We start from the raw sequence: 17,262 nt of genomic DNA, 5'->3' as shown, positions 1-17,262 counted from the left end.
GAGCCGGCGGCCCAAAGCCGGGCGAGGGGGCTCCGCAAAGGCCAGGGAAGAAGAAGGACCCCTTGGGATCCCTATCCCTAACAGCTGGCGAGAAAACGCAGGTCGGCACAGCCGGCCCGTCTGGGCCGCTGGTGCAGACCGCGACGGCTCCGTCAGGGTGGTCAGTTCACAGCAAAGGCGGCCTCCTCCACGGGTAGCCCCACACAAAAGGGGGCAGAAACGAGCCCGAGCGGCTGATCCGGAGACGGCAAGAAGGGGCAGAGTGCCCTTCCGACAGACAGGCCGGGAATCCCACAGGGGAATGACCCGTCGTCGATCAGATAACAGCCCGACAGTGCCTTCCCCAGCTGTTCCTAACCGCTGGAGGCCTATAAAGGCGATGCTCCCTACTGTGGCTTCCTCTGTTGCTCCTTAATGCTCCTAGCTACCTGCTGTTGAGATAAGACCAGCTCTATCGCACTGGGCTGCCTACATACCTTGGCTAGTCGGGCAACACCCCCCACCTCCGGCCTGGCATCCCGCTAGCCAAGAAGTCACGGGATTGTAGAAGAAAACAGCGCGGCACTTCGAGGGTTAGAGCTATTGCTGCACGAGGATTGAGGAGCCAAAGCTCACTTCTTCAGGTGCGGGGGGTGCAGGTTGTCCTCCTGGGCTGCTGATTTCTATTAGTGCGGCTGCCGGGCGCCCAGCTCTTCCACGGGAAGCAGAGGGACTGACGGCTGCAGATGCCCCGCTTTCGAGGACACCTCCCTGGGGAGACCCGCCGGCCCAGGGCTTCGTTGCCCCCCCCCCCCGCACCCGTGTTTGTCTGTAGGGCGCCGAGGATGGCGGGAGTTGGGGAGAGCCGCAGGTCCGCGTCTCACCCCCCTCGCCCATCTTAGCTCTGTAGATTCGCTGTCCGGCGGGCATTGAGGAGCGCGATGCCAGGCGCGGCAGCCTTCCCCTTTGGCTTTCCCTCCCCCGTCCCCTCCCGGCTTGCTCGAACCCGAACTCCCTGGCCAACCTCGCCCGCCCTGCAGCCCAGCCGCCCAGCCCTACTCGATCCTGCCAAGCCGCCCAGGTCCGACGTCGGCCTCCGAAGGTGCGTGGCCCGAGGCAGACCGTGGGCAGAGAGGCTCTTCCTTCCTTCCTTCCTTCCTTCCTTCCTTCCTTCCTTCCTTCCTTCCTTCCTTCCTTCCTTCCTTCCTTCCTTAGCCGCCATCCCTAGCCGGACCCCTGGCTTCTGCCAGCCTAGAAGCCTCTCGGTTCCCGTGCCTGGCAGCTGGATCTCCCCTCCACTGCCCGGTGCCTGCCAGGGGCTCATTCCAATCGAAAGAGGTGCCCGCCGGGGCTGAAGCCTCCGCTGCGCGCCTTCCCCAGGTGGGACAGGTCTGGTGACTGATTGGCACTTTGCTCACGCTCAGACGTCCCCTTTCTTGGTGGCTGCTGCACATGTGTGGGGGCTCGGGTTTCGGCGTTTCAAACAGGCTGACAAGGGCCTGATCCCCCGCTGAGGATCTTCCAAGGCGCATCCTGCCTCTCCCCCACCCCACCCCACTTCGACTGGGAGAGGAAGTTGGTCTCCCAAGGCGACCCCCCACCCGCCGCCCCCCAAAAAGAGAAGCCAGGACTTTGCCTTCCACTTACCACCAAGAAGAGTCCACGCGGGGCGGGACAGTGAGCAGCATCAGGACCAGCGGCAAGCAGAGGCGGGAGGGGGCACGGAGACCCTCGGCCGCCCGTCGGGTGCCCCCGGGAGCCCAGGCAATCCTTGCAGCGCTTGCCAAGCGGGTTTGGCCGAGCATAATTCTCTTCCCGGAGCCTGGTGGAGATGAGGAGGCGGCGGAGGGCAAGCGGAGCTCCAGAGCGGGCCGGGCGAGAGGAGACGCCCTTGGCCGCACCCCCCTGGCCAGCCTCCGGCCGCGGGCCGAGTCCAGCTCGCCTACCGAGCCCCGGGCGGCTTCCCTGCGGAGATGCGCTAGCCTGTGCCCGGCCGGGAAGGAACCGATCCGAGGCAGGCAGCCCCCTGGACGGGCATCTGGGGGGAGCGCGGCTGATGACACGCCGGAGGGGTGGGCTCGGGGGCAGCAGCAGGCGGGGGAGACTGACACCTCCGGTGGGCTCTCATTGGGCAACCCGCCCCGGCCCGGAGACCAGACACGGCCGGGCAGCCCAGACTCTCTCCCAGCCTCGCCGCCTGCCTGCCTGCCTGCCTTCCCTCCCTCGGCCGCGGCTGAAGCGCTCACCTTTCCCCCTCCCAGGCAGGCACCACCTGCTGCGGAGAGCCGGAGCCAGCAGAGAGCCGAGACAGCGCCCGACACTCCCGGACTGGGCAGCTGACAGGCGCGGGCCGCCCCCCTCCGTGGGTCCTAGCGCCTCCCACACCGAGGGGGTCTGCGGCACTTGGAGCCCATGCTCCTCTCAGTCCCAGGGGAGGCGAGCGCACTTTAGGCCAGGCGCGAACCTGTTGGGCTTGGCCTGTCAAAAGGTTGGAAAATGCCTAACTTAACTCTTCTGGGATGATGCCTAATTCTTTACATGTCCATTAAAAAAAAAAACCTCCCAGTCATGTGTGTATTATAGAAGGGAAGGTCAAACAATTGCAAAAACGACTCCCTCAAACAGGGAGAACCCTTGTTGTTGGGTGCTGGGGAACCCTGGCTGTTGCCCAAATTGCTGTGTCAGGTCACTCTTGACACACACATCATAGGTTCACCATCACGGCTTTAGGCATCATTGGTGTTGGAGACCTCAATCAAAAACCTGGAGTTTGGTGGGTAAGGCTGCGTGACCAGGGCAATGCCCAGAAATGGAAGTGTTACCCCCTCCCCCACGCTACTTCTAGATTAGAAGGTGCCTTCAGCCAGCCAGTATGAGGAGTTCAAGTCTCACATCTGCCAAGCGCTCAGCCAAGGCAAGTTGCATTTTTAAAAATGGTAACAATTCGCCAGATGGTTGTGAGAACAAACAAACAAAAAGCAAAACATCTTTGTTATTGTTATGCTTTGGAAGGGGCAGTGCTTTGGTGTTAGGCACATGTTTTGGTGTGATGTTCACTGCCTCCTCCCTAGGTTGTGCAGAAGATGTTACATTCTGTCCCAGCTTTCTCCAATGGAATGCAAGATCTCTCTTCAAAGGTTTTCTATCCTAGGGCAGACCAGTCCCAAACATGCTTGGTTGCAGTGAGATTTCTGCATTAAGTGCTAGAATTCAGACCTTGTACTTTGTCAGTACAGACCTTCGGGTGGGGATGGGGCCCTCATGTGCACATCTCACATCCTCTCTCCACTGCTCATACTGGCCTTTTCTGCTATGCGTGAGAAATGGCTGAGAAAAACAGTGTATTTCAGAGATATTGCATTATCCAGTACCTATGCATGCGTCATAATAGCTAACAGCACAGTCCCAAGCAGAGTTACACCCTTCTTAGTCCACCAAAGGCTTAGAAGGGTGTAACTATTATTGCGCAGTACATGCCATATCCATTGTCAGAGGCATTACACATTTGAATCCCAAAATCTGGAGACAAAACTGGAGGTCAATAATTCCCCACATTTATATCCCCCAAGGGGCGTGGGATGGCATGATTTCCTCATAACCCTGTGAGGTAGGCTTGGGCTAAGGCAGAATGCCTAGTCTGGAGTCGCAGTGAGGTTTATGACCCAAACAAGGATTTAAACACAGATCTCCCTGTTGTAAGTTTAACATTCTGACCTTGGCACTAAATTAGTAAGCCTCTGCTTTTGGTACATCTGGCTAACTAGTATTGAAAACAGGATACTGAACTGGATTGATCAGATTTTTCCATCCATGCACTCCTTGTGTTTATATATATACTAGCAGGGCACCCGTGCTTTGCTACGCATACTTCATCACAGGCTCTCTATGAATTTTGGGGTGATATCCAACATACTTCTTTGCAGCCTGTTTGTGAACTTTGGGGTGACATGCAGCATATTTCCTCACAGCCTGTCTGTGCACTGATGGGTTTGTTTTCACATATTTTGCAGCAGTTCCCTGTAGTTGTCTTTTTGTAATGCAATGTGTTATTGCTCTCTTTCACTTGGTGGGCTCCAAAAGATGTCATGTGGAAGCACCCGTTGTATTTTTGGGATGCAGAAAGGAAGTATTCTGCCATTGGATGCTGATGAGTGAGAAGGCTGTGAAGAGGTTCAGGGTAGGGTTGAAGGGCAGGGAGCTGGACTGTACCACCACTGCAGCACATTGCTGGGGACTCATCCCACCACTTCAGAGCACGACACTAAGCACAGGGTGATCGGAGGCTGAGAGCAGTAAACTTGTCTGCACAGTAAGCAATCTGATGTCCATATGCAAAACCCAACAAATGTTTAGTAGTCCAAGGTGATAGTGTGGTTTATAATCATTTGATTGTATTTGGCTGTAGTGGTGTTGTTAACATGTGGGTGGGTGGAGGAATACTTTTTCACAGCCTGTTAACTTCGGGGTGACATTCAGCATGCTTTTTTGCAGCCTGTTGTTGAAGCTGGTGGTGTTTAACTGTCACCCTTAGAATGTTCGTGCAGCATGTCTGTGGACTGAGGGGCTGGTTTGCCCTTAGAATGTTTGCGCAGATGGCCAGAGATGAGCAGTGAATGTGTAATAACTCAAGTAAAACTGAATATTTTGAAAAATCCTTTCTTAGTGAGCACCTAAACCACATAATGAACCGGTGTGCCAAATTTCAACTTTGTAGGTTCGGTGATTTTTGAGTTCTTTTGATGAGTCAATCAGTGAGTCAGTCAGTGGTGTTTCGCATTTATAGATATAGTAGAATGCATTTTATTGGAGGCAAGACAAAGATGGAAACCACACAGGGTTGTTTAAGGGATTAGTTTTCTGAGAAAGTTCTCAGCATCTCTCTGTACTCCTTTCAGTGATCAAGAGATCAAAAATGTCAAGCACGCAATCAGCCCTGTATTTTAGTTCATCAACACAAACATACAATCCAACCACCTGCCCACCCCTGCAATAAAACAAAAAACAAACCAACTCAAGTTTAAAGGATAAATAATAACACTTAGGACATAATTAATAGGAAGGAACTGAGCACAATCAATTACTGAAGATTACACCAGTCCAAAGGATGTGCACTGTTTCTTTAAATTTATCTTGACAGTCAAGGCCAACAACAAATGATAAGAACAGCAAAAAACTAGAACAACATCTGAATGGTGTGGGATTGTTGTCTTCTTTTTTTGATTGGTACACACCTGCTGTGCTATTTGGAGGAAGTAATTTTTCCTATCGCTCCTTTATCTTCTGCCCACACATAACCTACAGTCTATTATTCCACGAATCCCTGCTGGAATTGCTGCCACTGAAAATCATAGTAAAGTGGGGTGATGAACCGCCCCCCCCCCCACAACATTCCATCACCCTTTTGATCTGCATTGGCTGTTTCACACATGTAAGTCTTCCTTTGGTGCTGTCCTTACACATTATGAACACGCACACTCACCCCAAGATATGCAGTTCTTTTACTCCTTACATAGTGATCAAGAAAAAAAAAACAGAACTAGAAACTATTTCCAATTTAACTGATATCTTTTAGGAAAATGGGGATTTTAATATTTCAATAAAGAAATGTGTGTGGTTGTCAGGAATCTGTTTACAAGCAAAGACTCCATCCCATAGAGTTCAGTGTTCAGCTGCTGGCTGCACATCATAGCTTTCAATTTCTCCTTGATCCACTGTGTGTGTGTGTGTGTGAGGGGCATTGAAAAACATGGTCTCCCATTCTCCTTTTCTCCAAATCTAATTTAACATTAGAGGTCCAAAACACCTCTTAAAGAGTTCAGTCTTGCATACCTTTGACAAGCCATGCATTTCCTCATGTCTCCCAGAAGGTCGTTCCATAAAACAAGGAAAGCAATAAGAAAGCCTGTGAGTTGACCACACCGGATTGAGGGAAAGGATCATATTGGGAGAGATGGATCTGTGGTCTAAAATCATGAAGAGCTTTAAAGATAAACATCAGAACGGGACCTGGAAACAAACTGTCAGCCAGTCACTACAGTATAGGAGTGATATGATCCCAGTTAGTTTCTGCTAATAAATGTGCTGTTGCATTGTAGTCCTGGTTCTGCTGCGCTGCTTATTGGAGGTCTTTGCTCCACTTTGTCACAGCACTATTTGTCACAGTGGCACAGGACGGAGCCCACAGAATCTGGATATTCATCATTCAAGCAGTTTTATAGCTGAATGTTACACACGTATAGGGGACATTGAACTCCAGGGAGCTAATAATCTCATTAAAAGGGACCCATACAAAATTTAAAATGTTTGTTGTGAGGGTAAAATGAAGAGGAGAAAATTATGTAAATGGATTGGGGTCTCCACTGAGGAGAAAGGCAGTGTAAAAGTGAACTGAATGAATCACTGAAGGGCGGGGGGAGGGATGAAAAGTAGGTTGGTTGTTGAATGGGATGGAGAGAAGGAATGGGATGGAAGAAGGAAGGAAGAAGAGAAAGGGGAGAGGCGATGGGTGCTTTTGGGGAAAGGAAGGAGGAAATAGGGGGGGGGAGGGGAATGAGATGCTCCTACAACTCCTTGCATGTAATCCACTTGTAATATACATATAATTTCCCAGGACTTGACTATCTAAGGAAACCTGTTCTAATTGCTGTCTTTTTCAAAGGTCTACAGAAGTCCTCTCATGTATGACTGTCAAACTTGTTTGCCATTAAATTCACACTATCTGCTATTCACACTATTTTGCCATTAAATTCACACTCCAAAGAGTAACATCCCTGATTCTTAGACTACATTTAATAACCATGAAGAGCAAAGATATGCTAGCACCCATGAGCCTCCCCTTGGTGAGTGCCATGAATTTTGAGGAAAGGGAAGTGAGAAAGATGATGGCCTGTATCAGAGGCACTCTAGCAACCCCCAAAGCCATTAGTTGTGCTTTTGGCAGATCCAAGCAGTTTGCCATTGGTGCCCTAGGCCTCATTCAAAATGCCATGTAACTACTCTCCACAGCAAAACTCTTATCTTGCTATTGTGGTACAGCAACAGTCTTATTCAATGTGTATTGTCTTCCTTATGTGTTTTGTATTCTAGCAGGGGGCCTATGTTTCTTTGCAGCCAACATTTTTTCTGAGCTGTATTCTGGGTTTTGTCTAATTAATTTCACAGGGTTGCAAGCCTTGCTATCAGCAGGCATTTTGGCACCTCTCCCTTCTCCCTTTGCCAAATCTCCTGCCGCCTTCCTCCTTGTCCAATAGTTAATAGAAGAAGAAAAAATGACTTTGTTTGGCTTGAGAGAAACTGAGACCCGAAAGTGACACTTCTTTATAATCCAACTAGGCTTCTCCAATTTGATGTGCTAGAAAGTAAAAGCTTGTGCTCTTTTGTCTGAGACCCAACTGAATGATTGTGTTACAACTTATTTATAAAACAATCCCAGGGTGGGGAGAGCGGTAGGAGAAAGTTGGATATTTATAGACTATAGCCTGGGCATTTGCTGATAAGCCTTAACCTGCTGCTCTATCCTGAGATCCTCCTGATAATTTTATGTGGTTACATCACTACATATTTGTTTCAGCCCCCAGCGTGCAAAGGTGCTATGAGGAACTTAGACATGATGGTCTCCTAAGTCAGAAGATTTGAAGCCTAAAGAAGGCTGAAAGCAGAAAGCAGAAAAGGAGTTTAACCTGGAGTTTAAACCCTGATACTTGTGCTCTGTCTGACCTCCATCCTGGTTCATTGGAACTAACCTCATAATAGACTTCCACTGAGCAGGTGCAGAGTGTTTTCCCTTCCTAATAACTTCAGCCAATTTCACACACTGGGCATGTCCATGCTGCACAGTCACACCCAGACTTAAACCTGTCTCGTTCTCATGTTGCCAGTGTAGGCTTTAGGAAGCATTGAGGGCTGATAAAGAAATCTCAGAACTGCCAAATAGCTGCTGTTCCCAGAGTTCCTTTGGCATATCTCTAACACAGAAACTAGCATCCTCTCTCCGCCCCACCCCCCCTTTACACACTGGCATTTAATAACTACCAGCAATATGCAACATTTCACATTCTTACTGGCTCATCTTGGAACTCTTGCACTGCATTTGCATGGTGTGCTGCTCATTTCAATAGACTAAAATTAGAGTTTTGCCAGTAATTTTACTGTAAAGGGCACCTTCTGTTGATTCTGGGGCAAGTCTACTGCTCTTCCATGCTTATTTCTCTGAACTTCTTTAGAGTGTTCTATTTCATTTCATCCCTGTACTGAAATGAACCTTGTATATTCTTTAACCTCACATCCATGCAAGCCTGCCAAGCCTGCTGTTTAACAGACAGAGGCATAGTCTTGTGAGAACTTTTCATAGTTCCTTTTTTTGCTACAACTTCTGTAGTTGTGAATCTTCTCCCTCCCCTTCCTATATTGCTTCTCAACCTCAGAAGTGTCCTTTGTAACCTGATCAAGCAGAAAAACCAGAAAGTCAACCAAATGCACTGTACTGTTGCCATTACATTTTTTTGGTAAGGAGTTTATGTTCTGTTGTGGTTAAAGGCAATGGCAGAAGCTGCCTTCCATTAGTGATGATCTAACAACAGAAATCCAAAACTCTATCCTTTGCTTTGGTCAAAATAAGAAAACAGGAAACTTAATAGTAGGCGCCATGAGTGAACAATGCCATCTTTGCACTTTGGTAATTCATTGATTACACATGGGACAGTGTCATTAGGTCAATGGTGGGTTTTTCCAGTCAGAAAAATAAAACCCATCTGCATGGAGGGAGGTGGATAGGGAAATATTTGGCTTTCCAACAGAGAACATGAAGTTTCCGAGCGGACTGCAATGCAAAAGGCAATTGCAAAAAATGCAAAAAAGCAAGCAAAAATGGTGGGGGCCGTAGGAGACTGAGAGGTCATTCTCCCTAGCTGCATGTGAAGTCCCCTGAGGGTGCAGTCACAACAGGTAAAACCATGAAAGTGGACCCACATTTTACCAAGGCACAAATATCTTTCTTGAAAAGCACGGGGGGATGACTGACATTTGCTGAATATATTGCCATAGTTACCATGAACTATAAAATATAATCACAACAAATGCTCTTTGAATACATTGCCGCTGCCCCCCCCCCCCGCAAGTGAGCTTGAAAATCTTCCTAACCTTGGCCTGTACTCAATACTAAAGTGAAACCTTTGGGGAATGGTTGATTATGCAGGGTTGATTTGAGAAGAAGGATAAGGTTAGAATTTTGTCTTTGGAAAAAGTCCAAGTATATGAAGTAGGAACAACACTACCAAGTGCAAATGCAAAAGACAGCAGGATTTTAAAAAGGACAAACAAAAACCTAGGATGTATCCACTGTTCCTCCTTTCTATTTGTGGCAGATGAAGCAGTGAATTCCTTCTGATACCCCACCCCACCCTGACACACTGCAAACCTCCACTTTGTCTCTGCATAGTTCCTGAGGATTTGATCTCCCAGGATAATATTTGAGATGACACAATGGACGGCAGAAAGAAGGGGAAGTAGGAAAGTCCAGTCTGCAAAGTCCACCAAAGGTTGGAGAACCATGTTATGTGTAGTCAGTATATGAAAATCTTCAAAAGAAGAGTTGAAGTTACCAGTTTATAAATATGAAAAATTGATAATAGAGTGGAATCACCAAGAATGATTCGAGTAAACAGTCCAGAATGCTGTATTAGAACATGAACGGCAGGTCTTGTATTAGATTGAATTTATGGGGAGTTTGCATTGAAATTACCCAGAACAGATCAGAGCATCAATGTGTCTCCACAAAAACTTCCATCTATCTCAGAAGACATGTGTTCACAATACGATGAATTCTGTTTGACAGTCAGGTCCATGCAGAGTGAAATATGGGTCTTTGGAGACATTTTCCCATTGACTCCATGAAAGTTTAAACCAGACTTTCACTTGTAGGACAAGAGAACTGCTTTCAGTGATCCCTGACATGACTCACAGTCTGGCCTGACTTCTATGCAGAGAGGCTGCTGGGGAGAACATTTGCCCTTCGAACTGCTTTATGCTGTTTGGCTCAACTTCATTTGATCTTCCATTCAAATTAGTGGCGTGTACAGAATGGGTGCTTGTTTTCTTCCCATGAGCTGCAGTGTGTAAATAAACAACTCCTGCTTGCAAATGCCTTCATGATTCATTAACTTCAAAGGGATAAACTCTCTGTTTTTCTAAGAGGTCAGTCGCTTCAGAGTTTCTCCAAGTTCCGTCAGCAGCGAAGGTGGTGACTTGATTTTGCTGAGTGTTTGGTCAGCCACTACTGCTGCTGTTGTGGCTACTATTTCTTTGCCAGCAGCCGCAGAAATGTTGAATGAGAGGGTTGTTTTCAAAATCAATTTGAATTGTACATTTGTTGTGTACACAGGCACATTGCCCTAGTGGTTGGGGTCATTAATTGATTCCATAACAATGAAGGCAGCTAATGTATTGTACAGGGAACCATATTTTCCATTAGAGTGCCATTTTGAAGTATGCTTAGTCGATGGCAGGTTCTAGGTAAAAGCAGTGCAGTGAGAATTATATTTAGCAACATCATTGTTTCATTGACTGAGGACTCTCAGCTTCTTCCAGGCAGCCCACAACATTTATTTTGTTCTCTTTTTGTTTTTGTTAAAGAGGAGCTTGTTGAATATTCTTAGAATTATTGGCTTTCTGTTGGGAACCTGTTAAAATAATATTAGGTGGCATTTGTCTTTGACAGAAGAATTCCACTAGAGGAATTATATTTAATTGTAAAGCCTGAACAGATGGTTTTCTCCTCCCATTTGTACTGCTATAACAATGGTCAGAGTTTTTAAAAAATTAAATTATTTCATCAGTTATAACAATAAACATCAAAACCCCCACAAAAACAAGTTTAATACATTCAGTTATCCCATTGTTATATTTGTTAACAATGGTCAGTGTTCTACTGATTAAACAGTTAAGAGCAGTGGACTCTAATCTGGAGAATTAGGTTTGATTTCCCACACCTCCACAGCAGACTCTTATCTGGTGAAGCAGGTTTGTTTTCCCCAGTCCTCCACTTGAAGCCTTCTGGGTAACCTTGGACTAGTTGTAGTTCTCTCAGAACTCTCTTGGCCCCACCTACCTCACAAGATGTCTGTTGTGGGAGTTGAAGGGAAGGCGATTTAAGCTGCTTTGAGACTCTTTCCAGTGGAGAAAAGTGCTGTATAAATCCAAACTCTTTTCTTCAACTCTTCTAAGCAAGGTTTGAGGCCTTCCTCCCATCTAAGCACCCTTCTTTCACCTTAAGTGGGACACAGATCACTGTTATTGCAGCACAAATGGGAGAAGACAGGCAGGCTTTACAGCTAAAGAGGCTTGCTGAATATGTTTGATGACTAGTAGCTGAGGGTCAGTGTTGGGCAGTTTGAATTTAGCCAGTAGAAGAACATGAAGCACAAAGCTTGCAACTGCCTAACAAGAAGGAGCTTTTTTGGGGTGGGGGGTGGGGGAGGCCCTTCAAGAACTGGCTATTTCTTTTGGGGATCTGATGCTGCTTTCAAAGCCAAAATTGTCTGCTGAACAAATTCCTCCTACAAATTTTGATGCACTTTCTGCTGAGCTGCCTGGAAGACCTCAATGTAATATAGCTCAGATCTTGCCCCAGGTAATGTCCAAAATAATCTCAAGAGCCAGCAGTGATCTACACATTTCTTTTCCACAATGCAATCTTTTAAAACAATTTTGTTTTTGAAGGGCAAACAGATGGGACAGACTTACATCCTAGGCACTCTAGGACCTGGTAAAGTATAGTCATTCCCTGCCTCCCATTGTTGACTTGTGACAGTTGATTAAGTGCTCCTCCAAACTCATAAGTAAGCATACTATTGAAAAATCACCACATATTTCCAGTGCTTCTGCCTCACAAGGAAACTGGCCCTGCCAAAAGCTATCCCTACATCTTTCCATTGGCCAAGGAAGTAGAACATTAAAAATGTTGTCTTTGATACATCTGAAATGGACTCGTGCCACAATTAATCTACTCTTTGTTCGGAGATATAGTCCACAATACAAAGCAGAAGTACCTTCTTCAGTTTGAAAGATGCTGGTTCCTTTTAGCACTCTGCAATCGAGGGGTTAAGTGCCCAGGCTTCGGGGTAGGGGATTCCCTCCATATGACACCAAATAATTGTATGAAACCACCTTATCATATCATCAGTTAACCAATTTATTCATTTTGCTTGGTATTGTCTGCTTTTGCCAGGAATGGCTCTTCAGAAACTCTGGTGAAGAGTCTTTCTCAACACCTGCTACTTGAAATCCTTCAACTGGAAATGTCTGTGACTGAACTTGGGACCTTTTGCATGCGAAACATGTATTCCATCACTGAACTGTACTTCTGCTAAAGCTTAAAGTCCTACCCTTCAAATCTGGGAGCTGTCCATATGTGTAACTCAGATATTGCCCCCAAATTATCCAGAACTGTCTAAAATAATCTCAAGAGCCGACTGTGGTTTATGGATTTTAAGGTGGCCCCACCAGTTTAAAAGTGTGTTTGTTTAGGGCTTACTACAGGATTTGATGTCCCTATTCCATATATCTGATCTCAACAGCACGCATAGATTGAACTCTGTCCCTACAGGTTACAATCCCTCTGCGGAACAAGAATGAGCCATGCAGTCTGTGCAAACATCAACTTCATGGTGTAGCCATGGGCGGTTTCCTTGTCTTACTTTTCTAGAGATGCTTCCTTTCCTTCCACTTGTGCACTAACATGTCAAACGGAGAGTGCAGAAAACTGTGTAACATTCCAGGACAGAAAAAAAACCCCAGCTGGAGGCCAGATTTTGCAAAAGTGCATGCCATGTTTTGCAAGCTAGCAATATTAAAGCAAAATGCTGGAGCTCAAAATTTTCAGGTCAGTGATGGATGCAGGTAGTAGATCAAGCATGGTGTTCAAACGGGCTACAACCCATTTTTTATACTTACAGCATATGGGAAGCCTTAATTCACACTATCACAGAGTGGGATCTTGCTTTTAAGCCCTTTTTATATCTTGAATATTGTGAACTCTTGACTACTGAAAATCAGGTCTTTTTAAGTACAGGGCTTTGGCTTAGAAGCCAGTTCCCTTAATCCTACACATGCTCTTGCCGAATATAATTATGTAGATAGTTTGGAAATAGTGCTCAACATATGCCTTGAAGTATTTTCAGCACTGCATATATTCCAGGGTAGATCTCTACCACCACTTAAAATGACGTCCCAAACTCAACCCAGGTTCAAATTCATCCCTGCTCTCACACCAAAACATTCCTTGGATTAACTTTGAAGGCCAGGTGTCAGAGTGTCCACTCCTGCTGGCAACATGACTCTTCCTGCCCTTCTGGGTGCCATTCACTGCCTTTCAAGGCTCTCATGAGAACCTGAGAGACTATCTTGGTCTAGAAATAAAGCTCAGTATCAACCTGGTGATCTCACAGGAGACACATTTTCTGAGATGACAAAGCCCATTATAAATACACTATTTATTAACAGCTTATTTTGGAACATGACATTAAGGTGGCAGAGCAGAGACTCTGAGGTGACGGATTTCCGAAGTCTTCAGATCTCTAGATAACAAGCCTGGCCTTAAAAAGTGAACCTTTGAGTACCTGGTGAGGCGTACTGAATTTTGTATTTAATAACATTAAGAACATTTCCAGACAACAATCTATTGTGCCATAAATGAGCAATAGCTACACAATCACCGAAGGAGAATATTTCTGTACCCTTTAAGGACAGAGGTGTTGCTGTGATTAAATCCCAAGGCTCCTCCAGGCATCATATTAGCAGCACTGATATTGTGAAACCATGAAGCACAACAAAAAGTATTCCACACATGCAGAATAATGCACTTTTGATCCACTTTCAGTGCACTTTGGAGCTGTGCAGAATAGCAAAATCCACTTGCAAACAATTGTGAAAGTGAAATGAAAGTGCATTATTCTGCATGTGTGGAAGGGGCCCAAAGAATAGTTATGTCCTATAGGTGGCAAATGTGGGGGTGGGATACCATTGCTGCCAATCTTATTGCTCAGTCTATCCCAGGAATGATCTGCATTGTGACTGAATGTGTACATTACACATGAGCAGTGCTCTATTTAGAGTGCCTGTCATGAATAAAATGATCCTTCTGGAAGTCCCCACATAACCCAGAAGATTCAGATTTCTGAAGAGCTGATCCTGTGCAAATCAATGGGACTAAACATAGCTCAGATCTATTTATGTACTGTATTTATAATTCACGTTTCTCTCTGATACTCAAGGCGGATTACACAGTGGTTAAGTGGTTAAAGCAGCAGACTCTAATCTGGAGAATTTGGTTCAATTTCCCACTTCTCCACATGAAGCCTGCTGGGTGACCTTAGGCCAGTCACAGTTCTCTCAGAACTCTCTCAACCCACATAGCAATGGCCAACCAGCTCCAAAAGGCCTCTTTTCTTGAAAACTCTATGGGGTCACCATAAGTTAGCTGTGACTCGATGACTGGCACATACACACAAGTCAATGTAGTCAGTAAAGGTCAGTGTTTCATCATAACTTACTTGAGAATTTGATTCAGAGCATTAACATTACAAAGGCAGCACATGGGTTTGGCTTTGCAAGTTGGGCACAGCAAGTTATGATATTTAGTGGAGATAATTCTGGGTAATTAAAAGTAGTATTAAATCTTGTAGTATTAAAAGTAGCAACACAGGTCCTTCATGTGAGGATGTGTTAGGAACTTAACACGGGGAGGGGGCAGGGCAGGATGGCGAGGGTCTCTACTGCGCGTTGAAATAAAATTTGGAGTGGGAGTGCCAAAGCAATCCTCTGCCTTCCCCATCTCTCCTCCTAAACTATCAAGACCCACATCTGCACATCTGTGATGCCGTCCCATTGCCTTGCAATGTTGGCAGCAGAGCAAAGTCACAGATCTGAGCTGTGAACCACCTGGGACAGAGTGTTAGGCTGAAGAGAAGCAGCAGTTTTTTGGGCCCAAATATCCCCCCCCCCCCACAATACCTTTTAAATTGTGCAGGGACTGTCCACTTGCAGTTTGAAGATTTAACAGGCGATGAAATTGCCTCAGTAGAGGCATGCCCTCTGGGGTTTCCTCTCCATTCCCAATTTTTCTCACAGCATTGAGAATTGGTGGAGGAAGTGACCCTCCTGTGTATGCTCTCTGAACCAGCTTCCCTCCTACAGACTGTTAAGCAGGGAGTGAATGCTCCAGTGCAATTAAAAAGTGTTTTTGGGGGACAGGTGTCAACCCCCCCCACTCTACCCAGAGGTGTATCTTCAAAAAATGGTGCCCAGGGCAAGCACTGAAATTGCTCCCCCATGATTCACAGCCTAACCTAAAGTGGGGGTGAGGAGAGAGTGCACAGGCGGGGGTGGGGAGCTTTGCCACCGAGGGCACACAGGGCAAGTGGCTTGGAGGGAGTCTCACAAGATTAAGTCAGTGCAGTGGCTGCAGAAGGTGGGCTGCTCAACGAAGCAGGCACTGGACCCTGCCATGATTTGTGGCACCCCCCCCCCCATGTGACATGTGAAAGTGGTGCCTTTGTTGTCTGCCACCTCTAGAAGTTCTTCCTGGAAAGCCAGCAGCAGCAGCCGCTCCAAGGGGCTGTGCCACTGATGGGCAGGGGGCTCGGAAAGCTGTCAGCACATTGTACCGTCTGACCTTCAAGAAGCTGGATGAGTCCAGGATTCCCCCTCTCAGGACCCCTGCCTTTCCCCTGCCCCAGTTTGCCCCACACTTTGGCTCCTGGGCTGGAGCCACCCTGGCACCTTTCTTGACCACTGGAGGGGAAGATTCCCAGGGATTTCAAGACAATAAAATCAGAGGAGGGGTTCTAAGGAACTGCAAGGGGGTGAGCCCTGGCACCTCTTCTTCCAGACAAGGTGCCTTGCCCAGGCTGAGACTCAAGAGGAGTATCACTTTCAAGGCTGTGTGGGACTGTAGGGGTGCCCAGAACTGGTTTGGCATGCTGGGACTGACTCTCAGCCTGAGGCAGGTGAAGTTACTAATTGCAGGCCGTTCCTTGGTTCGTGGACATGGTCTTTAATCAGCTGCCTTCCGAAGAGATGCCCATGGCAATTTCCTTTCCCAAGGGCATTGAATGATCTGGCTTTGCAGGGTCAGACTAAGCTCTTCAGGCACTGAGAGTCCCTTTAGGAAGCATAAGAAGCAAAGAGGGCAGTGTCGAAGGCTTTCACGGCCGGAATCACTTGGGCGCTGTGTGGTTTCCGGGCTGTATGGCCGTGTTCTAGCAGCATTCTCTCCTGACGTTTCGCCTGCATCTGTGGCTGGCATCTTCAGAGGATATCCTCTGAAGATGCCAGCCACAGATGCAGGCGAAACATCAGGAGAGAATGCTGCTAGAACACGGCCATACAGCCCGGAAACCAAACAGCACCCCAAAGAGGGCGGTGATTCTTGGCGGCGGTTGCTCTTTACTCTGGGGCAGCGGGGAGGTGGTGGCCAAATGTGCACCCCCCAATGTGACATGTGAAAGTGTTGCCTGGGTCGCCTGCCCCCTCTGCCCCCTCTAGATGTGCCATTGACCCTTCCAGTGAATTTTATGATGCCCAGTTTTATTTTTCTATGTCAATAGAACCTAATGAGGGTCTTTGGTGAGTGCAGGAATATAGTGATGGACTGGTTGAAGATGAATGAACTGAAGTTCATTTCAAACAAAATAGTGATATTAATGATGGCAGTGGAGATTGATTTGTGGGTTCCCAATTCTGGGAACAGGGATCACATATTAGTTTTCATCATGGTGCCTATATTCCCAGTGGTTGCTGTGACCAAGACTGCTTTGTATGCCAGCTATGACTGCTCCTAGACAACAATGGTCAAGTAATTGGGTCTCATACTTTGATAACTGTGCTGGATTAAAGTAACATGGGATAAATTGGATTGCCTTTAGCTAGAACAAAACACCATTAACTTTGGGAATAAGATGCAAGAAATACATTATATCTCTGTTGCAATGGTTGAATTGGTAGTGTGTGTGTTTCTAGGTCCAATTCAAATACTTGTCTAAACTTTAAAGCAATTACCAGCTTCTTCATACGATGAGACCCATCTACGCAGAGAGTTTTCTACTAACTCCTACTGAAGATTAGATTGATAGGGTTAAGAAAAAGGTGTTCAGAAGTGGTACTCTTTCCCCTGGGAAGTCTACCACTCCACTCCTCTCCACTCCTCCCTCACCAAACACCTTCTTAAAAAAACAAGTGACATTTAAAATTTGGGTGTACTTCAATTTTTAACGAAGATGGTAATATATT

General features: G+C 46.6%; 1 protein-coding gene across 1 annotated transcript in view; it reads right to left on the bottom strand.

Annotated features, from left to right (window-relative positions):
* The window catches only part of WNT2B (Wnt family member 2B), a 51,063-nt gene extending 48,801 nt beyond the window's left edge, over positions 1 to 2,262 (bottom strand). The window contains exon 1 of the mRNA XM_048498793.1: positions 1,627 to 2,262. Coding sequence (XP_048354750.1) covers positions 1,627 to 1,784 — 158 coding nt within the window. The 5' untranslated portion in view covers positions 1,785 to 2,262. The remainder of the gene's footprint in view (positions 1 to 1,626) is intronic.
* Positions 2,263 to 17,262: the final 15,000 nt, after the last annotated feature.

Source organism: Sphaerodactylus townsendi, linkage group LG05 (assembly GCF_021028975.2).
Source record: "Sphaerodactylus townsendi isolate TG3544 linkage group LG05, MPM_Stown_v2.3, whole genome shotgun sequence".
Classification (NCBI taxonomy): Eukaryota; Metazoa; Chordata; class Lepidosauria; order Squamata; family Sphaerodactylidae; genus Sphaerodactylus; species Sphaerodactylus townsendi.
Note: the sequence above shows the minus strand (reverse complement) of the source record. Positions and strands in the feature narration are given on the sequence as shown.